We start from the raw sequence: 22,031 nt of genomic DNA on the forward strand, positions 1-22,031 counted from the left end.
AAGCACAAGGGGACAAGTAGAAAATGATAAATTTCTTTCCTTAACCTCCCACTCATCTGTCCTTTCAAGATAAAGTTACCATTTTAACAATGAGTGAGAAAGTGACTACTTTTCTAAACGAACTAATTTTAAATGGAGAGAGTGTTTTTAAAAACTTAATATTTAGAAGTTCAGTTCAGTTTAGTCTCTCAGTCGTATCTGACTCTGTGAACCCATAGACTGCAGCATTTCAGGCTTCCCTGTCCATCACCAACTCCCGGAGCTTGCTCAAACTCATGTCCATCGAGTCGGTGATGCCATCCAACCATCTCATCCTCTGTTGTCCCCTTCTCCTGCCTTCAATCTTTCCCAGTATCAGGGTCTTTTCAAGTGAGTCAGCTCTTTGCATCAGGTGGCCAAAGTATTAGAGTTTCAGCTTCAGCATCAGTCCTTCCAATGAATATTCAGGGTTGATTTCTTTTAGGATTGACTGGTTGATCTCCTTGCAGTCCAAGGACTTGCAGTTCCATATTCAGGAGTGTTTTCACCATTAAATGATTGCCCAAAACTAGGTATCTATAAAACTTTACTTTTTAAAAAACTCATTTTTACATACTTAATAGTTAGAAATATTCTGGCCTATAAGAATATTCCAACAAGGATCATTTCCATGGGTTTAGTTTGTTAAAAATACAAAAATACAACAACTTCCTCTTAATATTTAAAAACTAACTGACATCTGGGAAAATTGTTATTATCAGATGAGATTGAAAAGTAAGTAAAATTTGGTAAATTTTCCATTCAGATATCCTTTTAATTGAAACCCCGTATCTCCTTACTATCCTAATGAATAGGAATTCTTGTTGTTACCACAAAATAAAATGTATTAGTGGAGGAAAAACTAAATTAAAAAAAATTTCTGCAAGATGAGATGACAATACCTAGAAAACAAGTGAATTGTTTTAACCTCTAGTAAAAATACTAGAGGTTAAAAATGAACCTAGCCAAGTTGCTTTCCTAAATACCATTCAATATAGATTGTGAACAACTACATAATGTGTGAGTCTATCGCTGTGACATTCTGGGAAAGTTGGGACAACAGATCTATGGTTGTTTAGAAGCTGGAGGTGGGGAGATTTACTATACAAAGAGGAACGAGGAAATTTTTGGGTGAGAGAGTCTCCATTATAGTGATGTGTACTTTGTTAGAAGTCACAAAACTGTACACTTTATAAAAAAAGGTGAATGTTACTGAATGTAAATTATATCTCAATACACTTGACTTTAAAAACTAGATTGAGAAAAGGTGATTTCATTCCCTAAAGAGGCAAAAATCAATGTATGTATGGATGTTAATATGAGCGTTATAAAATGAAAATTACAGTTGAGCAGTAAAGGAAGGTACTAATTAACAGTAATAGCCTTTTCCTGGTTGGAAAGACCAAAAGCCGAGCTGACTTTAGGCCCAGTAGGGCCAGAGCAGCACGTGGGGACACGTGGTCCCTCCCACTGCACAGGTGGGTTCCTGCCCCGGGGCGGGGGCGGGGAATCAGGCCTGCCTGTCTGGGGGTGGGGCCTCGGGAGCGCTGGGCTTTGAGAGCGGTCTGCGGGTGCTCAAGCCCTGGAGTCCGGAGACGGTGGAGACAGTGAGTGTGGTCCTTCTCCTCTCCGCCCGCCCCTAGACCAGGCCCTGTGCCCGAAACTCTGCTCCCTCTACCTCCCACAGTCGCCGCCACCACCAGGGAGCTCCGGCTCTAGGCCACCCCTCTGCCCCGGTGCTCCCCCACCTCCACGCTGGGCTCAGCGCCCTGGCTTTTCAGCTGCCTTTTCTCCCTCCCGGCAGTGGCCACCCCGCGCGACGCTGAGATCCGGAAGGACGTGCAGGTGCCAGCAGCAGGGCCAGTGGTGGCGGTGGAGCATCGGCTGAGTGGGGACATTAGGCCTTTGGAAGCCCGGCCTGGCCCGCCAGGATTCCTGGGGTGGGGGCAGGGCCACTTCCGGGCTTGGAGCTTTACAGAGAGCAAAGGCCGACCAGGCCTCAGTGGGTTGGAGTGGGGTTGGTGGGGTGCAGCGGGCCTTACCCCAATGGACACCAGCTCTTCTTTCCCCACCTCTCACCCCACCTTTGGCCCCTGGGTCAGACCTACTATGGGCAGGTGCTGAAGAAATCAGCAGACTTCCAGACCAATGCCTGTGTCACTGCAGCCAGGCCGGTCCCTCAGCACATCCGGGAAGCCCTGCAGAATGTACACGAGGAAGTATCCTTGAGGTAAAGTGCTCTGTGCTGCCTCCATGAAGACCCCAGACAGCAGCTTTCTCAAAAGATAGTGATGCCAGGTCACTAGAATTAACCTGCCTCCTCCAGTCCATGTGGCTTGCCTTACCTGTCATAAAATCGGTAAAGCTCGTACTGATTATCTTACTGCTCTGTTGAAGAACATCCAGTGACACCCCCTCGCCTCCCAGCTCCAAACATCCCCCCTCACCCCCCACAATGCACAACCCTTTACTCACAGGCTACATTCACACTCCTTTGACCTGACTTTCCAACCTGTTCAGTTTGGCCCTACCTTCCTAACCAGTCTTGGCTCCCTCCGATGCCCTGGACTACTCTAGGCCCACCTTTCCTTTCCTCTTACCATCAACGCAGCCAAGATGATTTCTGCCTGCCCGGCATGCTGTTATCAATCTGGAATGCTTTCTGAATCCCGCCTGTCCAACACCTCACTGATGTCCTACCTACTTTGTGAAGCTGTCTTCAGTCCTTGAGCACTGCTTCCCCAAACCACTATAGCACTTACTTCCTGTACCACTGTTTTTCAGTAAATCATAGAAAATGTTTTCTGTGTCTGTGTTTTATCTCCCCCATTAAATACACTTGTCTTACCTTTCTTCTTCAGTAATGAGCTTGTCCTGGACCTGCATTAGATGCTCAGTTAGTGCCTTAACAAATATTTTAGTTGGTTTATTTGTTACTACCTGGAACAGTGCCCGTCAATTCAGTGGTAACAAAGCAGTGATAGTCAGCCTTCATGGAGCTTCCAGTGTATTGGGGGAGACTAAACACCGGAAGAGAAATTGAATGAGTGATGGAAGGAAAGGAGGGAGGGAAGGAGGAAGGATTTATATGATTTAGTGGTTCCATGTCTTCTAGTTTCTAGAGGGAAAATAATAGACACATGTATGTATTTTCTATTTTCCAGGTATTATGGCTGTGGTCTGGTCATCCCTGAGTGTCTGGAAAACTGCTGGATTTTGGACCTGGGTAGTGGAAGTGGCAGAGATTGCTATGCTCTTAGTCAGCTGGTTGGTGAGAAGGGACATGTCACTGGAATAGACATGACAGAAGGTCAGGTGAGGTGATTTCAGGGATACTGCTGCTGCTAAGTCACTTCAGTCGTCCAATCTGTGTGACCCCAGAGACGGCAGCCCTCCAGGCTCCCCCGTCCCTGGGATTCTCCAGGCAAGAACACTGGAGTGGGTTGCCATTTTTAGAGATGAAGTTGTTTCCTTGTTACGTGTCAAGGATAATTTAAGAGAGATGCTAAATGCAATGCTCATTTCTGCCATTATTGCTTCCTGACTTGGAAGCTGAGAACTTTGAGGTTTAGGGGCCTCTCTGGGAGAAGGGAGTCAGAGGTTTGATCTGATATATGAGTCTCATGATGTCTGAATGGAGTTTGATCTTTTCCTTCTTTCTACCATTTATCCTGAAAGATTTTCTTCGTTCAAATCAAACCCATGTATCAGACAGGGGGTTTATGCTTCATTGAATTGTCCTATGTTGTAGTAAATTCTCCTTGCCCAGATGAACCTTGTTTACTTACTTAAAATAGTCTGGGGGGAGTATATTCCATTAGTAATAGGAAATGTTAGGATATTATTAGTGCATTCAAAAATGTTGATTATCAAATCTATTTTTTTCCTTCCTGTAGGTGGAAGTAGCTAACAAGTACATTGAATATCACATGGAAAAATATGGGTTCCAGGCACCCAATGTGACTTTTATTCATGGCTACATAGAAAAGTTGGAAGAGGCTGGAATCAAGAATGAGAGTTATGATATTGTTATGTAGGTCTGCATCCTTGATTGAACACACAAACATCACCACTTTTTGTTGAATGGATTCTCATTTAGGGGCTGAAAGTCAACTTAGGCTGGCTTAACAGAAGGATGGAGCTAGCCTGAAGCACTTGTAGTCCAGCCACCTAACACACTAGCCTAAGAGAGAACAGATTTTAAGTTGAACTGTGGTTTATGAATGTGCCCAAAAGACCAGCAAGACTCCTGAGCCTGCTTGTATAATGTACATTGATCTGTTATTTTTAATATTATTTTCATGGGAAATGATAAGATTCTGTGTTTCTGTTTTTCCTCCGAGTTGTCAAATCATGCCCAAGTGACAGCCTTAACAAAGCTGCCTTTGAGGAGCTCAACCTATTTACATGCGGTGTAAGAAATGCCTTGTGCAGTAGGCGTCTGGTCCCAGGTCATTTTGTTGCATGGCCAACATCATGCCTCAGAATTTTTTCTGCACACTCAAACTTGCTAACAGTTTATTGAGATTCTAAACACTCTATCTCCCTTATCTTGGGACAAGGTTGAGTGTGGGGAAGAGAGGAGGGAGGTGGGAAAAATGGTGTAGCTTTGAGAAAATGGTGGGAACCACCTTTAGGGACTAAAAGGATTTGAGGGTGTCTTAGTAGTCTGAAGGTGTGCTTGACATTCTCTCTGTTCTTTTTTAGATCCAATTGTGCCATTAACCTTGTACCTGATAAACAGCAAGTGCTGCAGGAGGTATATCGAGTGTTAAAGGTGAGGAGAAGAGGGAGACAGGCTGTCTTTGAACATCAGTGAGAACACATGGAATCTGTCCTGTCCTTGTCCCCTTGAGCTGAGAGCTCCAACTCTTAATTTATCCATTAAATTAGAAAGAGTGGCAGAAAGAGGGGGTGACTGGAATACCTGAGATATGAATTTGTTTTCCCTCTCAGGTTGCAAACGGTGATAAATCTGAGAGTCACGATTGTGACTGAATATGTTAAAATTTGCTTTTTTGACTGTTTTTCCTCCTGCTTGCTGCTGTAGAGGAGCCTAGAACAGCATCTGCAGAGCTGCGGGGACCTTTGGACTGACTCCTAAGGTTATTTTGAATATACTCTCCTAGTATGGACAGTGTTTCTCAGTGCTCCTTATTTTGTACCCATCAGTATTCCATTATCGTTGGGAAGTTACAGAAGGTGAATCTTTTACACTAACTACTCTCTTAAAGTAGCAGGCACTCCACACCCTCTGTATGTATCATGAGATGTATCTCTTCATGATAGAAGATTCTGAGATTCTTGGTTTATATTACTGTTGCAGAGATCAAGGGCTTTTGTCTGCAATTCAGGAGACCCAGGTTTAAACGATCCCTGGATTGGGAAGATCCCCTGGAAAAGGGAATGGATACCCAATTCAGTATTCTTGCCTGGAGAATTCCATGGACAGAGGAGTCTGGCAGGCTACAGTCCATGGGGTTGAAAAGAGTTGGACACTATGCAGAAATGATTTAACAGTGTCTTAATTAATATGCCATTCTATAGACCAGTTCATGACTTTCACCAGGGTATACTTGTAGAAGGTAGAGACGTTACTGTAGAATCTAGACCTCCATGCTCTTGAAATTAGCTAAATAAAATCTTAAAATTCCTGATAACGCATATGCCTGAAATTTTAAGGATGTTTTAAAAAGATAATGTGTTATTACAAAAATAAATAAGTGTTACAAAAGTTATATAATTTTTAAGGAAGGAGACTTTATGAGTACTGTTTACGTCTGTTCTGTGAAAGCCTGGTCTGCTTTGCTTCAGATTGATTAAGTTTGTAAAGTTATTTTATTAGCTATTAGCTGACCAATCCCAAAGAAAGGCAGTGCCAAAGAATGCTCAAACTACTGCACAACTGCACTCATCTCACACACTAGTAAAGTAATTAATGCTCAAAATTCTCCATGCCAGGCTTCAGCAATACGTGAACCGTGAACTTCCAGATGTTCAAGCTGGTTTTAGAAAAGGCAGAGGAACCAGAGATCAAATTGCCAACATCCGCTGGATCATCAAAAAAGCAATAGAGTTCCAGAAAACCATCTCTTTCTGCTTTATTGACTATGCCAAAACCTTTGACTGTGTGGATCACAATAAACTGTGAAAAATTCTGAAAGAGATGGGAATACCAGACCACCTGACCTGCCTCTTGAGAAACCTATATGCAGGTCAGGAAGCAACAGTTAGAACTGGACATGGAACAACAGACTGGTTCCAAATAGGAGAAGGAGTACGTCAAGGCTGTATATTGTCACCCTCCTTATTTAACTTCTATGCAGAGTACATCATGAGAAACGCTGGGCTGGGCTGGAAGAAGCAGAAGCTGGAATCAAGATTGCCGGAAGAAATATCAATAACCTCAGATGTGCAGATGACACCACCCTTATGGCAGAAAGTGAAGAGGAACTAAAAAGCCTCTTGTTGAAAGTGAAAGTGGAGAGTGAAAAAGTTGGCTTAAAGCTCAACATTCAGAAAACAAAGATCATGGCATCTGGTTCCATCACTTCATGGGTAATAGATGGGGAAACAGTGGAAACAGTGGAAACAGTGGCTGACTTTATTTTTGGGGTCTCCAAAATCACGGCAGATGGTGACTATAGCCATGAAATTAAAAGACGGTTACTCCTTGGAAGGAAAGTTATGACCAACCTAGATAGCATATTCAAAAGCAGAGACATTTTGCCAGATAGGTCTGTCCTGTCAAGGCTGTGGTTTTTCCAGTGGTCATGTATGGATGTGAGAGTTGGACTGTGAAGAAAGCTGAGCGCCAAAGAATTGATGCTTTTGAGCTGTGGTATTGGAGAATACTCTTGAGAGTCCCTTGGACTGCAAGGAGGTCCAACTAGTCCATCCTAAAGATCATCAGTCCTGGGTGTTCATTGGAAGGAATGATGCTAAAGCTGAAACTCCCAATACCTTGGCCACCTCATGCGAAGAGTTGACTCACTGGAAAAGACCCTGATGCTGGGAGGGATTGGGGGCAGGAGGAGAAGGGGACAACAGAGGAAGAGATGGCTGGATGGCATCACTGACTCAATGGACATGAGTTTGGGTGAACTGCGGGAGTTGGTGATGGACAGGGAGGCCTGGCGTGCTGCGATTCATGGGGTCTCAAAGAGTTGGACACTGAGTGACTGAACTGACTGACTGAGGCACTGAAAAAAAATCTTGGCAGTTTGCTATTGATTGTAACTAGAGAGGGAGCCAAGTAGTTATTTGTTCAAAAAGGGTCAACTCAGGAACTTCTGTTGTTTTTTTAAAACTTGATTTTATCCCCTCATGCCTTTCTTTGCTATCAGGGACTAATGTAATCTTTAACCTTGTTTGGATTAATTCTGTTTCAGCATGGTGGGGAGCTATATTTCAGTGACGTCTATGCTAGCCTTGAATTGCCAGAAGAAATCAGGACACACAAGGTTTTATGGGGTAGGTGTTTGTGTTTTGTTTTGTTTTGAGGCAGATACTCGTTCAAGTACAGCATTCCATCCTGCTGATGTCCAGGGTGAGGCTTTGTGCTGTGGGAACACATGCCTTTAGGTAACAGGTGTAGGTTCTTTTCCTCCTCTGACACTCAACTCTGATAAGACCTTGGGCAATTTAATTATGCTCTTTGAATCATGACTTCCTAACTATAAAATGTAGGTAATAATTCAGTCTGCCTCATAGGGCTGTCATGAAGATTGAATGGAATAATGTGTGTGAAAAATTCTTTTAAAAGCTCTAGTGTGGAAATGACGCCAGTTGCTCCAGAGATGATGCGTCCTTAATTCCCTGTATTTTCATCATTATTCTGTTGCTGATCTGTTGAGTGTCATTTTCATGGAGTTTCTGGACATTGAGGAGATAAATGGCATGTGTTTGGTCGGTTTGGCTATGAAATCAAAAGTTCTTTTAAAATAAATTATGTTAACTTTTTTCTTATTATACAGTAAGAAATAGATATTGTTGGGACTTCCCTGGAAATCCAGTGGTTAAGACTCTGTGCTGTCAATGCAGTGGGTGCAGGGTTGATCCCCCATCAGGGAACTGAGATCCCAAAAGCTGAGTGGAGTGGCCAAAAAAAAAGTCGGAAAATACAAAAAGAAAAAATTACTACTAAACATGTAACTCTTTTGATAGTTTAGTATATACACTTTTAGGTTTGCTTTTTTCCCTGTGGGTGAGTGTAAAAATTTTGGGAATATGCTGCATATAGACTTTAGTATTCCAGTTTTGTTTAGCATATTTCCTAAGCCTAAAATTTTTAAAAATATTTAAAAGTGTATCATACAATTATATTGTACAGCTGAACCGTATTTTATTTGGCCATTTCTTTCTTGGTAATGATTTAGTTTGTTTCTAATTTGTTGATGTAATGAACTTGAAATCTGTAAATGCCTTATGAACGTTAATAGTAATTACTGTTCTAGTAGCAGATTGTTATAAGGTTAATCTGGAACTAAGCGGCAGTTTTGTAATTTTTCTTGTATATTTTTACTCACATAACATAGTATTTTTCAGAATGTGACCTAATATATGCATGAATATTATGATTGATAGAACCATTTAGCTAGCATATCCAGCCTTCACTTGGATTTTCTAGACCTTGGGGGACTCTCAGCTTCTTCTATTTTTCTAGGACCTGTGTTCTAAGTAATACCATAGCCTAATCAATTATACCAGAAGAATAACTCCCTAATATCTAGTTGTATTGGTTGATCTGTGATTTTTCTTTTTTTAGGTGAGTGCCTGGGTGGTGCTTTGTACTGGAAGGACCTTTCTATCCTTGCCAAAAAAGTTGGGTTCTGCCCTCCACGTTTGGTCACTGCCAATTTCATTACAGTTCAAAACAAGGAGCTGGAAAACGTGATCGGTAAGAAACAGTGGCAGGGACTGTTGTAACTCCAACCTGAATGGTTCTGATTTGGTGATTAGCAAGTATCTCCTCAGTGAGTCTCACTGAAGGAGACTGTGTCATCTGGAAATCTCTGTCTTATCTCCCCTTTAATGGCAGCTTCCCAAAGTTTGGTGTTTAATAAAGCACTTTGAAGTTATGCAGTAAATAGAGTCATGTGCCCAGAAAGATGATTGATGGCATGCAAAGAAGATACCATCTTTATAATATTTAAGTCTTCATCTGTTGAGCAGAGCAATAACCACTGCAGTGCTGGGACAAACCATGAGTATATTCTGTTTTTAGGCGACTGCCGTTTTGTTTCTGCAACATTTCGCCTCTTCAAACTCCCTAAGACAGGACCAACCCAAAAATGCCAAGTTATTTACAATGGAGGAATCAGAGGACATGAAAAAGAACTAATATTTGATGCAAATTTCACATTTAAGGTAACTAAAGATTTCCATGACTTCCAGCATTCTTCCTCTTCTTACTTTTGCTCCACAAACCTTTTCTTAATCTTGCATTGCTTCTCACTTTTCTGGTCTTGGTATATGTGTATGTGTCTGTGTGTCTGTCTATATACACACACACAAACACACACACATACTTGTGGGCTCCCCTGGTGACTGAGTGGTAAGAATCTGCCTGCAACGTAGGAGGCCCAGGTTCGAGCCCTGGGTCAAGAAGATCCCCTGGAGAAGAAAATGCCAACTGACTCCAGTATTCTTGCCTGGGAAATCCCATGGACAGAGGAGCCTGGCGGGCTACAGCCCACGGTGTCGAAAAAGAGTCAGACACGACTTGACTAAATAACAACAAATATATATATATATATATATATATATATATATATATATATACTTGCTAAACCATTAAAATGTAAGTTGCAGATATCATGACATTTTACCTTTAAATATTTCAGCATACATCTCCTAAGAATAGAATGTTCTCTTACGTAACCAAATATCATTACCTTAAAAACTTTTCTATGAAACGTCATTCATACATCAGAGTCATGGTATTATAAAGATGGAAAACTGTGAGAGTACTGAGCAACAATATTTCAGTTGTTTAATTGTTATTTTGGGATTAAGGAATTGTTCGTGTTTAATGATGACGCTGATATTGCTACTCCTCTTTTTAGAGTAGGTTTTGTTTTTTCAAAACAGGTAAGTACAGGCTTTGGATCTAGATAGCTGGTTTCAAATTCTAGTTCTGTCATTTATTTATTACTTGAGTAAACTTGAATATGCCACCAAAATTGTTTGAGAAACAGTTTGCTCCACTGTAAAAGTAGGGATAATAATAATACTATGTGGCAGATTTTCTATAAGGATTAGCAATGCTGTAATAAAACATTGGTACTGGGAACTCAGTAAATAGAAGATACAGTCATTATTTGTTTCAAAGGTGGAAGAACTTAACTGTTTCCCTACTCTGATGTTTTGGTCTAGATAGCATTTTCAGATTTCTTAAATACTCCTGGTGCCACAGAGCCGTTAATGCTTTTTCACTGACACACTGCCACCTGCCTGCTCAGTAGAGCCACAGAATCAGTAAAATCATCACTCTGGTCTAGTGGCTTTCAAAAAAACATTTCTAATGGCAGAATTATTTTTTATTGAGACATAGTTGGCACATAACACTATATTAACTTTAGGTATAAAACACAGTGATTTAAAATTTGTGTATATTGCAAAATGATCATCCAGTAAGTCTACAGTTAATGTCCATTACCATACGTAGTTACAAATTTTTTTTTTCTTATGATGAGAAATTTTGGAATCTTTCTCAGCTACTTTCAGATATATAAAACAGTATCATTAACTACAGTCACTATGCTATACATTACAGCCTCATGAGGTATTTATTTTATAACTGAGAGTTTGTATCTTTTGATCCCCGTCAGACAATCTGCCCACCCTCTACTTGCCCCCAGAATTTTTTTTTTTTTTCAGCAAAAGCACGCAGATTCTTTACCAGCTGAGCTATCAGGGAGGCCCACAATTTTATTTAAAAGACCAATACTTAACTATGTGTAGGTCCTTGCCTTATGTAACCCCAGTATCTGAAGGGATACAAGCAGAATTTATCGGACAGGAGCAGAGACTGGACAGCTCAGAATCTCCTGTGCTAACTCCTGGTTCCCAAGGCGTGGACCCTTCACGCATGTCCCAGGCACGCTGGGACTCAAGGAAACATACCAGAAAAGCCATTAGTCCAAAGACCTTATTTTAGCAACAAATAAGGTGAAACTCGGAGAGCAGTGGTTTTCTACATTTGCTTCTGAGCAGAAACTAGACACTGGAGCAATGAGTGTCCTTTTTTTTTTTGGTGTTGCCACCAAAGGAAAACTAATAATGACACTGGTCAATTCCATGGAGAAATAAGCATGAAGCTACTAGCAGCAGGGTCTGAACGTGAGAAAATACTGTGTCAAAAGGTGTGGTGTTTTATCTTGAGATGCTTCTTGATAGTAGTAGATAGAAGAACCCTTCAGGGTGTTTTTCTTCTATTCAGACGAAAGTGGCATCTCTAAGAATGTCTTTCATGCTTCCCTTCAGAAAGATGAAGTTGTTGAAGTAGATGAAGAAACAGTGGCTATCTTGAAGAATTCACGATTTGCCCAAGATTTTCTGATCGGGCCAGATGGAGAGAAGTTCCCAACATATGGAGCCTATACTGCTTTAGAAGTAAAGGTTGGCTTGGCTTTTAATTCCCTAACCTCAAACGGAGAACCATTTAAAAAATTGTTAAGATCACCACAGACTGCTAAAGAAACAAATCATTATTCTTTTAGTTGGCCATCATAACTTATTTCTAGTATTTTTGTACCTATAAAATGATCTAACTTCATAACTTCATTTTTCCAATGCTGACTTGGTATTTCCATCAATGGACTTTGAAGCATCCACAAACCCCTTAAAATTGTATGTGTATTTTCTTGGCAAAGAGTCTGTTACTTTCATCAGGTTTCCAAAGAGGTACAGATACAAAAAAGATTAAGAGCTACCTTGGGAAGAAATTATGCAAAGTATACATATATACATACACCTTTTAATGTGGGCTTCTGTGGTGGCTCAGCAGTAAAGAATCCGCTGCCAATGCAGGAGATACAAGAGGCGTGGGTTCGATCCCTGGGTCAGGAAGATCCCCTGGAGAAGGAAATGGCAACCCACTCCAGTATTCTTGCCTGGGGAATCTCACCAACAGAGGAGCCTGGAGGGCTACGGTCCACGGGGTCGCAAGGAATTGGACACAACTTAGTGACAAAACAGCAACAACAGACCTTTTTATGTGAATAGTCAGAAAGATGGTACCAGCCTACATGCCTGCTGCTATCTATGAGAATACCTTTTCCCTGTATCCTTACTAATATGGTTATTACTTTTTTAAAAAGATGATGGTTGGACGGCATCATCGATTCAATGGACATGAGTTTGAGCAAACTCCAGGAGATAGTGAAGGACAGGGAAGCCTGGCATGCTACAGTTCATGGGATCACAAGGAGTCAGACATGACTGAGTGACTGAACAACAACTTAAAAAAAATCTTTGTTTGTCTGATAAGCAGAATATAATTTGTTTATTTTATGTACATTGAACTTTTTGGTTATGTTTATTGACCATTTACATTTCATCTGTTGTGAACTTCCTATGTAATATAAGACTTTGTTTATTACTATGTTGCAAATTTTTGCTCATTTACCTTTTCATTTGCTTTTTTTGTTGTTGTGCCACATGGCATGTTGGACCTTCGTTCCCTGGGCAGGGATTGAACCCATGCCCCTTGCAGTGGAAGCATAGAGTCTTAACAACTGGACCACAGGGGAATTCCCCTTTTTATTTGCTTTTTGTCCTGAATAGATGTTTTCAGTTTTTATGCAGTTTTTATTTCCTTTATGGTATCTGGCTCTGGTGTTACCATTAGAAAGATCTGCTCTTTGTGAACATTATAAATTTACTTGTTTTCTTTTAGTGCTTTTTAAAACTTGAGGTAAACTTGGCATAACATAAAATTCACTATTTTAACCAATTTTTTTAACCATTTTAATCTGTACAATTTAGTAGCTTTTAGTCTGTTTATAATGTCGTACAACCATTACCACTGTCTAGTGCCAGAAAGCTTTCATCATCCCCCAGAGTAAATCCTGTTCCCATTAAGCGCTAATCCCCAGTCCTCCCCTCCCTGATCCCTGGCAGTAACTAATCTGTTTTCTTGTCTCTGGATTTGCTTTTTCTGGACATTTCGTAAAAGTGGAATCATAAAATACTTTGTGACCTTCTCTGTCTGGCTTCTTTTACTTAATGTAATGTTTTCAGGGTTTATCCATTATAGCAGTATTTCATCCCTTTTCATAGCTCGATAATAGTCCCTTATATGGCTATACCACAGTTTTTTCTTTTTAGTCCATTCGTCAGTTGAGAGACGTTTAGGTTGTTTCCACTTTTTGGCTATTGTAATGTTGCTGTGACTATGCACGTCTATGTGCCTCATGTACTTGTTTGAGTGGTTGTTTTGAATCCTTTTGGGTCTGTATCTGGGAGTGGAATTGTTGGGTCATGTGGTAATTCTCCATTTAACTTTCTGAAGTCACCAAACTGTGTCCTACAGTGGCTCCGCCAGTTTACAATCCTCCCAGCAATGTGCAAGGGTTCCCATTTCTCTGCATCCTTGCCAACAGTTGTTATTTTCTGTTTTGATTGTAGCCATTCTTCATTAGTGTGAAGTATTTGAGCCAGTATTCCAGCATATTCTAAAATGAATATTTTCTAAAATATTTTAGATTCTTATTTAAAAATTATTCTAGTAACTGAAATATTGGTGTCGCATTTTAAAAAGCATTTTATCACAAGTTATCTCCAGTCACCTCTCACAACCTCCCTATGAAGAAGGTGGATAGGGTGTGGTAACAGATAGTGGCATCTTTCTCTTATTTATTTTTACCTTTCCCCCATTCATGCTCTTATAATTATTAATCCATTTGTTAATTTATAATATTCTATTATTTAGAACAGGCTTAGTGATGGATTTCAAGTCTTTTTTGTCTGACAGAACTTCTAACCTGCACCAGAGTCCTGCCCAGCAAAAGAAGCTCCTGCTCTTTCTGGGGCAGGATGGTGGTATATGTACACGATAGACTAAGTACACATCTCGGCTCTGCCGCCTATGTGTAATCTTGGATTCCTTACCTAAACTCCTCAAACCCTCTGTTTCCTCATGTTTAATGGCAAGATAATAATCCCTTTTCCCCTCAGATTATAAAAGTCAAATGGAATGATACATGTAAATGTTAGGCAACGCCTGGCAAGTAATAACATACCCAAGAAACAGAGGTGGTTATGGTTATGGATTTGTATTTGCTAAGATTCTTGGTCCAACTAAAGACTAAGATCCAACCAGTCCATCCTAAAGGAGATCAGTCCTGGGTGTTCATTGGAAGATCTGATGTTGAAGCTGAAACTCCAGTACTTTGGCCACCTGATGTGAAGAGCTGACTCATTGGAAAAGACCCTGATGCTGGGAAGGATTGAGGGCAGGAGGAGAAGGGGACAACAGAGGATGAGATGATTGGATGGCATCACCGACTCGATGGACATGGGTTTGGGTGGACTCCGGGAGTTGGTGATGGACAGGGAGGCCTGGCGTGCTGTGGTTCTTGAGGTCGCAAAGAGTCGGACACGACTGAGTGACTGAACTGAACTGAACTGAAGTTTCTGGGTATCTTGGAACTGTGTTCTGTGTGTTTGAATTCTGACCCTCTTTGCAGGATTCTTTCATCATTCTCTCATGTACCCTTTCTCCTGGCTCAGAATTTCTATAATCTTCAAAAATTTTACTTTTCTGCTGTTTATATTTTGTAGAAATTTTAGATGCATGGGGCAAAAACATTGATACACAAGTAACTCTTGTGCCTTTTCCTCCACCTTTTGTTACCTCGCAGTCTTTTTTTTTTTTCTTCCCTCAGTGCTTGTGGGATCGTAGTTCCGGAACCAGAAATTGAACCCCGGGCTCCAGCAGTGAGCACTGAGTCCTGACTGCTGGACTGCCAGGGAATTCCCAAGCAGTCTTTCTTTATTTGGCCTTGCTGGGTCTTTGTTGCTCTGCACAGGCTTTCTCTAGCTGCGGCGAGGGGGGCTACTCTGGTTTGGTGCGTGGTCTTCTCGTGTTGTGGAGCACAGGCTGGAAGGTACATGGGCTTCAGCAGTTGCAGCTCCCAGGCTCTAGAGTGTGGGGCCAGTAGTTGTGGCGCATGGGCATAGTTGCTCCGAGGCATGTGGGATCTTCCTGGATCAGGGATCAAACCCATGGCCCTGCAGTGGCGGGTGGACTCTTATCCACCAGGGAAGTCCCCAGGCAGTCTTTTAAGAGTGAAGCTTATTAGGGAATTCCCTGGTGGCATAATCTGAGCTAAGTGTAGAAGCCATCTCTAGAGGTAAAAAGTGATTTTATTCATTTTTTTTTTTTGCTTTATTTGATTCTTGAGCACTCTACTTTTGAGGGAAAAAGAACTTTAGAGGGAAAAGTAGAGAAATTTGAATTCTGACTTATCAGTCCATTGCATTTCATGAATGTGTTACTGGTCTTTTGAAATTCTTGGTCGTTCACTGATAACAAAATCTTGCTGATCAAGATCAGTGTTTATCTGGAAATACTTTCATCATTCTAGTCTCCTTTACTTGGCTTCCTGAATCGTAGTTCTGAAGGCTGTCAGAGAATTAGTTACAAGTAAACAGAATCTTTCCCCCAGCCCAGTCTGGCTGGGAAACTGTAGTTAGATGCGTTTGCTTCTGCAGGAGAGAATTTTTTGGCAGCAGAGCTCTCCAGCACCTCATGTGCAGGAGGATGCCTGACCTCTAGCAGGAATGCAGCTTTCTACGTGTTTGAACTGGTTTGTCAGAACCATCTCCCATCTCTCTCGCCGTACTTCTTTCAGCTTGCGGGTGTGCCGTCAGTTCCATGTCTGAAATGGGACTAATTGACGCTGAAGGAAGATTTGAAGAATGAAGCAGCTGTGTGTCCTAGAAATACAACCTTGGGCTTTCGGAGGAGGACATTCTTATCTTTTTTATGGAAGACCTTTGTGATAGATTCCTGAGAACCAGAGGCAGGAGGCATGTGGGGAATTGCTCGTATTTCTGTCATCCTATCAGTTGGCTCAGTAGAAGAATCAAAGTACTGCTTCTTTCTGGGACTTGACTCCATAATGACTGTTTTTTTTTTTTTTTTTTTCCATAATGACTGTTTTTGAGAGTCCTAGTTTTTCTTTTTTCTTCTCCTCCTCCTCCTTCTTTAATCCTGACAAGCAAAGTGTATTTTGCTATTTAAAAGAACTATTAAAACCCTGCAGCATCTATAGTGATGCAGATAGGATGTGTGCTATGTCCTGTCTTGCTCTAGTTAATAGTCGTGGGAGTAATCACATGAAAACAGTCATTGCTGTTGTTCAGTCACTGAGTTGTGTCTGACTCTTTGCCACCCCATGGACTGCAGCACGCCAGGCTTCCATGTCTTTCACTATCTCCCGGAGTTTGCTTAAACTCATGTGCATTGAGTCAGTGATGCCATCCAGCCGTCTCACCCTCTCTTGCCCCCTTCTCCTCCTGTCCTCAGTCTTTCCCAGTATCAGGGTCTTTCTCCATTGAATTGGCTCTTCAAATCAGGTAGCCAAAGAATTGGAGCTTCAGCTTCAGCATCCATCCTTCCAATGAATATTCAGGATTGACTACCTTTAGGATTGACTTGTTTGATCTTGCTGTCCTGGGAACTCTCAAGAGTCTTCTCCAGCACCACAATTTGAAAGCATCAGCACTTCAGCGCTCAGCCTTCTTTATGGTCCAACTCTCACATCCATACATGACTATTGGAAAAACTATAACTTGGACTGTACAGACCACTGTTGGCAAAGTGCTGTCTCTGCTTTTTAATACACTGTCTAGGTTTGTCATAGCTTTTCTCCTAAGGAGCAAGCGTCTTCTAATTTCATGGCTGCAATCACCGTCTACAGTGATTTTGGTTGTAGTCTAGAGGACCTCATCTTTATCAAACAGTTAATATGTTGAAGGCACCTCATCATTTAGTCCTCATAATACTCCTTTTCTTCATTTTACAAATGAAGAAACAGGCTCAGAGAGATTAATTTGCTGATCCAAGGTCACACAGCTAGAAAGGAGTAAATCTGAACCCACATCTGTTTCTGGAGCTGACATTCTTAACCAGTATGCTGCACTAGCTCTCCATATCTATACTGTTCACACAAGCACAGTTAGTGCTGGAAAGGACTGCTTGTCAGGGTGTCCCACCTTCTAGTTCCTTCAAGTTTTGAGAGCTTTTCGGGCTGGTTGCAGACATTTGGAAGTGGTACTGATATTACTTGTACATCTTTCTGTTTGCCGCCGCAGCCACTGCCGCTAAGTTGCTTCAGTCATGTCCGACTCTGTGCGACCCCAGAGACGACAGCCCACCAGGCTCCCCCATCCCTGGGGTTCCCCAGGCAAGAACACTATAGTGGGTTGCCATTTCCTTCTCCAATCTTTCTGTTTGTAGTTATAAACAAATAACTTGTAGGTTGCAACCCACCAACAAATAATAAGAGTGTAAGATCTATGGCACCCCATTCCAGTACTTTTGCCTAGAAAATCCCATGGACGGAGGAGCTTGGTAGGCTGCAGTCCGTGGGGTTGCTAGAGTCGGACACGACTGACCGAATTCACTTTCACTTTTCACCTTCATGCATTGGAGAAGGAAATGGCAACCCACTCCAGTGTTCTTGCCTGGAGAATCCCAGGAGCCTGGTGGGCTACCATCTATGGGGTCGCACAGAGTCGGACACGACTGAAGCGACTTAGCAGCAGTAGCAGCAAGATCATGTTTAATGAATTCACTTTCATTAATAAGGTGGCTTGAGCATATTCTTGATGTGCAGTCTTGTGCCTGTTTTTTCTCTGACTGTTGGGACTGCTGGTAGAGGTATCTCATTAGAAGGTGAAAGGAGGAAAAATAAAGACTGCTGTCTTGTCTTTTGAAAGTTCCACTTACTCTGCCCTGAAATCTTACTGGTTGTGGTTGGCAATCTCAACATCTGAATATCAGCAGTTGCTAACGAGGGCCCTAGTATCTGGGACTTCCCTTCTTCTCTTGCAGACGTTTCTAGAGATTAGAGTAAGAGAAGAGAAGAAGATCCAGCATGTCAGTAGCTCAGTTCTAAAAAGGTAAAAGGCACAAACAAACGGGAATCCCATGGAATAAAGCAAAATCCACTCTTCTGGCCCAAAAGGGACCTTTTAGAAGCTTTAAATGAAGTCTACCTTGAAAATAGTGATAACTTGATTAGAAACTTCAGGAAAAGACAGCCACCTTGATAAGTGAGTCCCGGACCCCACAGAACTGTACAATTTTGTCCTCCTTGTAGGAAATAAGCGTTAAGTCCAGCTGAAATGTTAGTGTCTGTCAAAACATCTTTAACGTATCCTTTCGTCTTGGTTTGTCTTTTGACAGGATGTGGTCACAGATCCATTTGAGCTTGCAGGGAGGTCTGACAGTGCGGAGTCCAGAAGTTTCCCTGCTGTTGGTGGCTGCTGCAGTACAAAGAAATGCTCCTAAAACAACAGCTGACCAGACGACAGTGGGCAGGAGGTGAAAGAATGAGTTATACATGTCTTAACCCACCCTTTCCCGTAGCCCATACCACACGAAAGAACAAGTGGCAGAAGTCCACTGATTTCTAGATAAAAATAAATGAGTTATCTTTACAAAGTATTAAAGGTTTACATCAAAATCACGTTAAGACCCGTTAAGCCGGTTTCCTCTTACCTGATTCTGGTGCCACCTGGTGGCCAGAAATGGAACTGAGCAGCAGTCTGAAAGCTTGGCCCATGGGCAAGAAAGGCTTTAGAAAAGAGAGTTGGCTGAGTCTCAGGGAAAACATCTTCCTTCTGACCCACACAGAACCTTTTCGACTTTTCACCGTGTGTGCTCATTAAACAAAGCTCCTACTGAAATCATTCGAATCATGCCAAAAGATTGCCAAATCAAATTTGGTAGGAGCGCTCTGGAGATAATGGTCTTTTATATCAGTTTTTTTCCTCCAATGTGCAGTTGAATGAAGAAAAAACCGAAGTGTTAATTTTTTTGACTTCAGTTTACCCTAACATATGACAACATGGTAACCATATGCAGTAAATCTTAACCAGATCAGGAAAACAGTTTGATACTTTTTAAAAGACAAACTAGATGTAAAAATGGTGGGTTTTCTTTTTCTTTATAAAATGCCCTAGTTAAACCTGTAGGAAAGTATTAGGTTTAGTCCTAGTTTCCATAGTTAAAGAAGATTGAGGGATTCTTCTCTCCTCAATCTTCAAGGATGGTTGAAGATTTCAAGGATGGTTGTGTCACGCGAGTATATGTTCCTCCGTTCTTTGTCTCGTCACAACAAAGATTTGGAGCGACGGACATTAAAGCCCTCGGCGCCACAGCTCTCGGGTCTTGGACAAACCGTGTTATAGCTCTTAGGCAAATTAGTGTTACAGCTCTATTTTATTTAGAAGATAGCAGGAGAATCCATCCTCAAAGTGTGAGGGCATGCCAACCCAAAGACTTGAAGAGAAGAAAGTGGAGGAGTGCGCAGGGGGGTGGGGGGGAGAGACAGAGAGAGAGAGGGAGAGACAGAAAGAGCGCACGCACGTAGGAGAGAGAGAGTCCGTGAGAAAGCGCTTTGGCTCCTCCTCTTATACGTTTTTTTCCTCCACCTGGGCCTGCCCTATGCAAATTGGGCTTAGCCAGAAGTGCTATTTGTTCTGCCTGAAGTCTTCACTCTGGTCCTTGGACCTTCCTTTGACCTTCCTTGTCTTTTAGCCACCGCCATTTTGGACTCCTTTTCCCTATTCTACCTACCTAACATTCCCCCCTGCCAAGAGATGGGAGGCCCAATTCTTTGGGAATAGGGGCATCGAGGTCTTTCTGGCTACTTCCTGTTGAACTGGGATGGTGAGGGGTATTGGGCCTCCCCCTCTTGCTAGTCTCAATCCTCAGAGTCCTTATAGCGGTGTCCAAGGGTGTGTGATATTTTCTGTGGTCGGCTGTAGTTTTATATCTTTGTTGAACTGGCACTGCATGTTGTAGCTGGTTGACCTGGACAGAGACAGAACAGGTTAGACAATTGACAGTACATGGAATAATCATAAGTATCATCAATAGAGCATAACAAGGACTAGTAGGGACATTGGTCAATTTTAAATTCACATGGCCAGGATGGCTCAAGTCCCTCCTTGTTCAGGGATCAGAAGATCTATCTTCTGTCTGTTTTGGAGTACAGTCTCTGTCAGGCTGTGTTGGCTCTTTAGAGTTATCCTGAGAAATGTTGTCCCCAGAAATCAGATTTTGGGGGTGTTCATTAGAATGACACTCATTGGTAGTTCTAAATAGGTATCTGAGATCTCCCAGGGGCTCACAGGTGTATCGAGTGTCCTCTTCTGTTGTCTTCCACGGCTTGACTCGTGAGTAGTGAATCCAGGAGTCATGTCCTGGTACCTTGACTGCTGTGGGGGTAGAAAGTATTACAGGGTAGGGGCCCTTCCATGTGGGCTGGAGTTGAGCCTTTGGGGACCCATCTTTCCAGACTTTAATTAGCACTTGAGTCCCTGGAGCATATAGTGGTGACTCCTTAGAATCTTTTGGGTCCTGGTTCATACCCCACAAGCATATATCCTGTTGGAATTGCCCAATGGCCATGGTATAAGACTGGAGGGTCTGAACCTCTGGATCTAGGAAGAGGGCATTGACATAAACAAAAGGTCTCCCATATAGCATCTCATAAGGACTAAGACCAACCTGTCCCTTAGGGGCAGTGCGGGTGCAGAGGAGAGCTATTGTTGGTAAAGCCTCCTTCCATCCCAGGGAGGTCTCTTGGGTTGTCTTTTTTATCACTGATTTTAAGAATTGATTGGCTCTTTCTACTTTTCCTGAAGATTGAGGCCTCCAGGCACAATGGAGATAATAAGTAATGCCCAATGCTTTCGAGACTCCTTGGGTGACCTTAGAAGTAAGTAATGTCCCATTGTCACTCTGTAATGACCTGGGCAGACCAAATCTTGGAATGATTTCATGGAGCAGTTTTTTTACCACCTCCTCAGCCTTCTCAGTCCAGATGGGAAAGCCTTCAATCTATCCTGTGACTGTATCTATCAAAGCTAATAGGTATTTATACCCTTGAGAAACTGGCATCTGGGTGAAGTCCATCTGCCAGTCCTCTCCTGGGTAGGCCCCACGTCGTTGGACGGGCTGGGCCAGCTACGGTCTTCGAGCTCCTTGGGGGTTGTTTAACTGGCAAGTGGGACAAGAGGAGACCACCTGTCTTATAGCTGTTTGGAGGCCTGTTCCTCTGAAGGACCTTTCTAGTAATCTTTGGAGGGCCTTTTCTCCTAAATGAGTAATGGCATGTAAGGAGTTAACCAACTTCCATTGGAGGTTCCCAGGCAGAAAAAGGAGTCCCTCCTTTTGGAACCACCCCATATGATCTTCTTGAAAGCCCTCGCTCTTAGCTTTAAGAGTCTCACCTTCAGTATATGAAGGAGTTTCTGGCAAATGAGTCTGTGGAACTAAGGTGGCAATCCCTATTAGGTCATGGTTCTGTAATGCTGCTCTCCTAGCTGCCTGATCAGCTGCTTGGTTCCCTCGTGCCACTTCCGTGTTCCTTTTTTGGTGTCCTTTACAATGGGAGACTGAAACCTTAGTGGGCAGATGGACTGCCTCCAAGAGTTGAAGAATCTGATCACCATATTTGATTGGGGACCCTCGGGTGGTCAAGTAGCCCCTTTCTTTCCAAATATCCGCATGTGCATGTAGCACCAGAAAGGCATACTTGGAGTCAGTGTAAATGGCTACTCTTTTTCCTTTTCCCAGCTCTAAAGCTCGAGTCAGGGCTATGAGCTCAGCTAATTGGGCTGAAGTACCTGGTGGCAGAGGCTTAGCCTCTGTGGTCTCAAAATTGGAGACTACTGCATACCCAGCTCTTTTTCCATCCAAGACAAAGCTGTTTCCATCAATGTACCAGATTTCCTCAGGATTGGTCAGAGGATCTTCTGACAATCCC

The 22,031-nt window shown here is 42.3% G+C and overlaps 1 protein-coding gene across 3 annotated transcripts; it reads left to right on the plus strand.

The window, feature by feature from the left end:
* The first annotated feature begins 1,518 nt into the window (after positions 1-1,518).
* Positions 1,519-18,722, plus strand: AS3MT (arsenite methyltransferase). Of its 3 annotated transcripts, none has more exons than XM_070780748.1 (11): positions 1,519-1,625; positions 1,823-1,863; positions 2,121-2,248; positions 3,183-3,333; positions 3,915-4,051; positions 4,726-4,795; positions 7,410-7,491; positions 8,786-8,917; positions 9,245-9,387; positions 11,506-11,640; positions 12,342-13,226. In XM_070780748.1, coding segments are annotated over exons 1-11 (1,149 nt in total). In that variant the 5' UTR covers positions 1,519-1,624; the 3' UTR covers positions 12,471-13,226. The 3 variants fall into 3 exon arrangements, with proteins under 3 accessions (XP_070636849.1, XP_019844139.2, XP_019844140.1); XM_019988580.2 differs by lacking the exon at positions 12,342-13,226 and adding an exon at positions 18,440-18,722 and having other exon boundaries at positions 1,520-1,625; XM_019988581.2 differs by lacking the exons at positions 11,506-11,640; positions 12,342-13,226 and adding an exon at positions 18,440-18,722 and having other exon boundaries at positions 1,520-1,625.
* Positions 18,723-22,031: the final 3,309 nt, after the last annotated feature.

Source organism: Bos indicus, chromosome 26 (assembly GCF_029378745.1).
Source record: "Bos indicus isolate NIAB-ARS_2022 breed Sahiwal x Tharparkar chromosome 26, NIAB-ARS_B.indTharparkar_mat_pri_1.0, whole genome shotgun sequence".
Lineage (NCBI taxonomy): Eukaryota > Metazoa > Chordata > Mammalia > Artiodactyla > Bovidae > Bos > Bos indicus.

What these genes read in the sequence shown, in the direction of transcription:
- AS3MT (XM_070780748.1), top strand. An exon ending in GAGAGTTATGATATTGTTAT is followed by an intron (nt 4,052 to 4,725) that starts GTAGGTCTGCAT and finishes GTTCTTTTTTAG; the next exon opens with ATCCAATTGTGCCATTAACC. An exon ending in ATACTGCTTTAGAAGTAAAG is followed by an intron (nt 11,641 to 12,341) that starts GTTGGCTTGGCT and finishes TTTTTTAAAAAG; the next exon opens with ATGATGGTTGGACGGCATCA.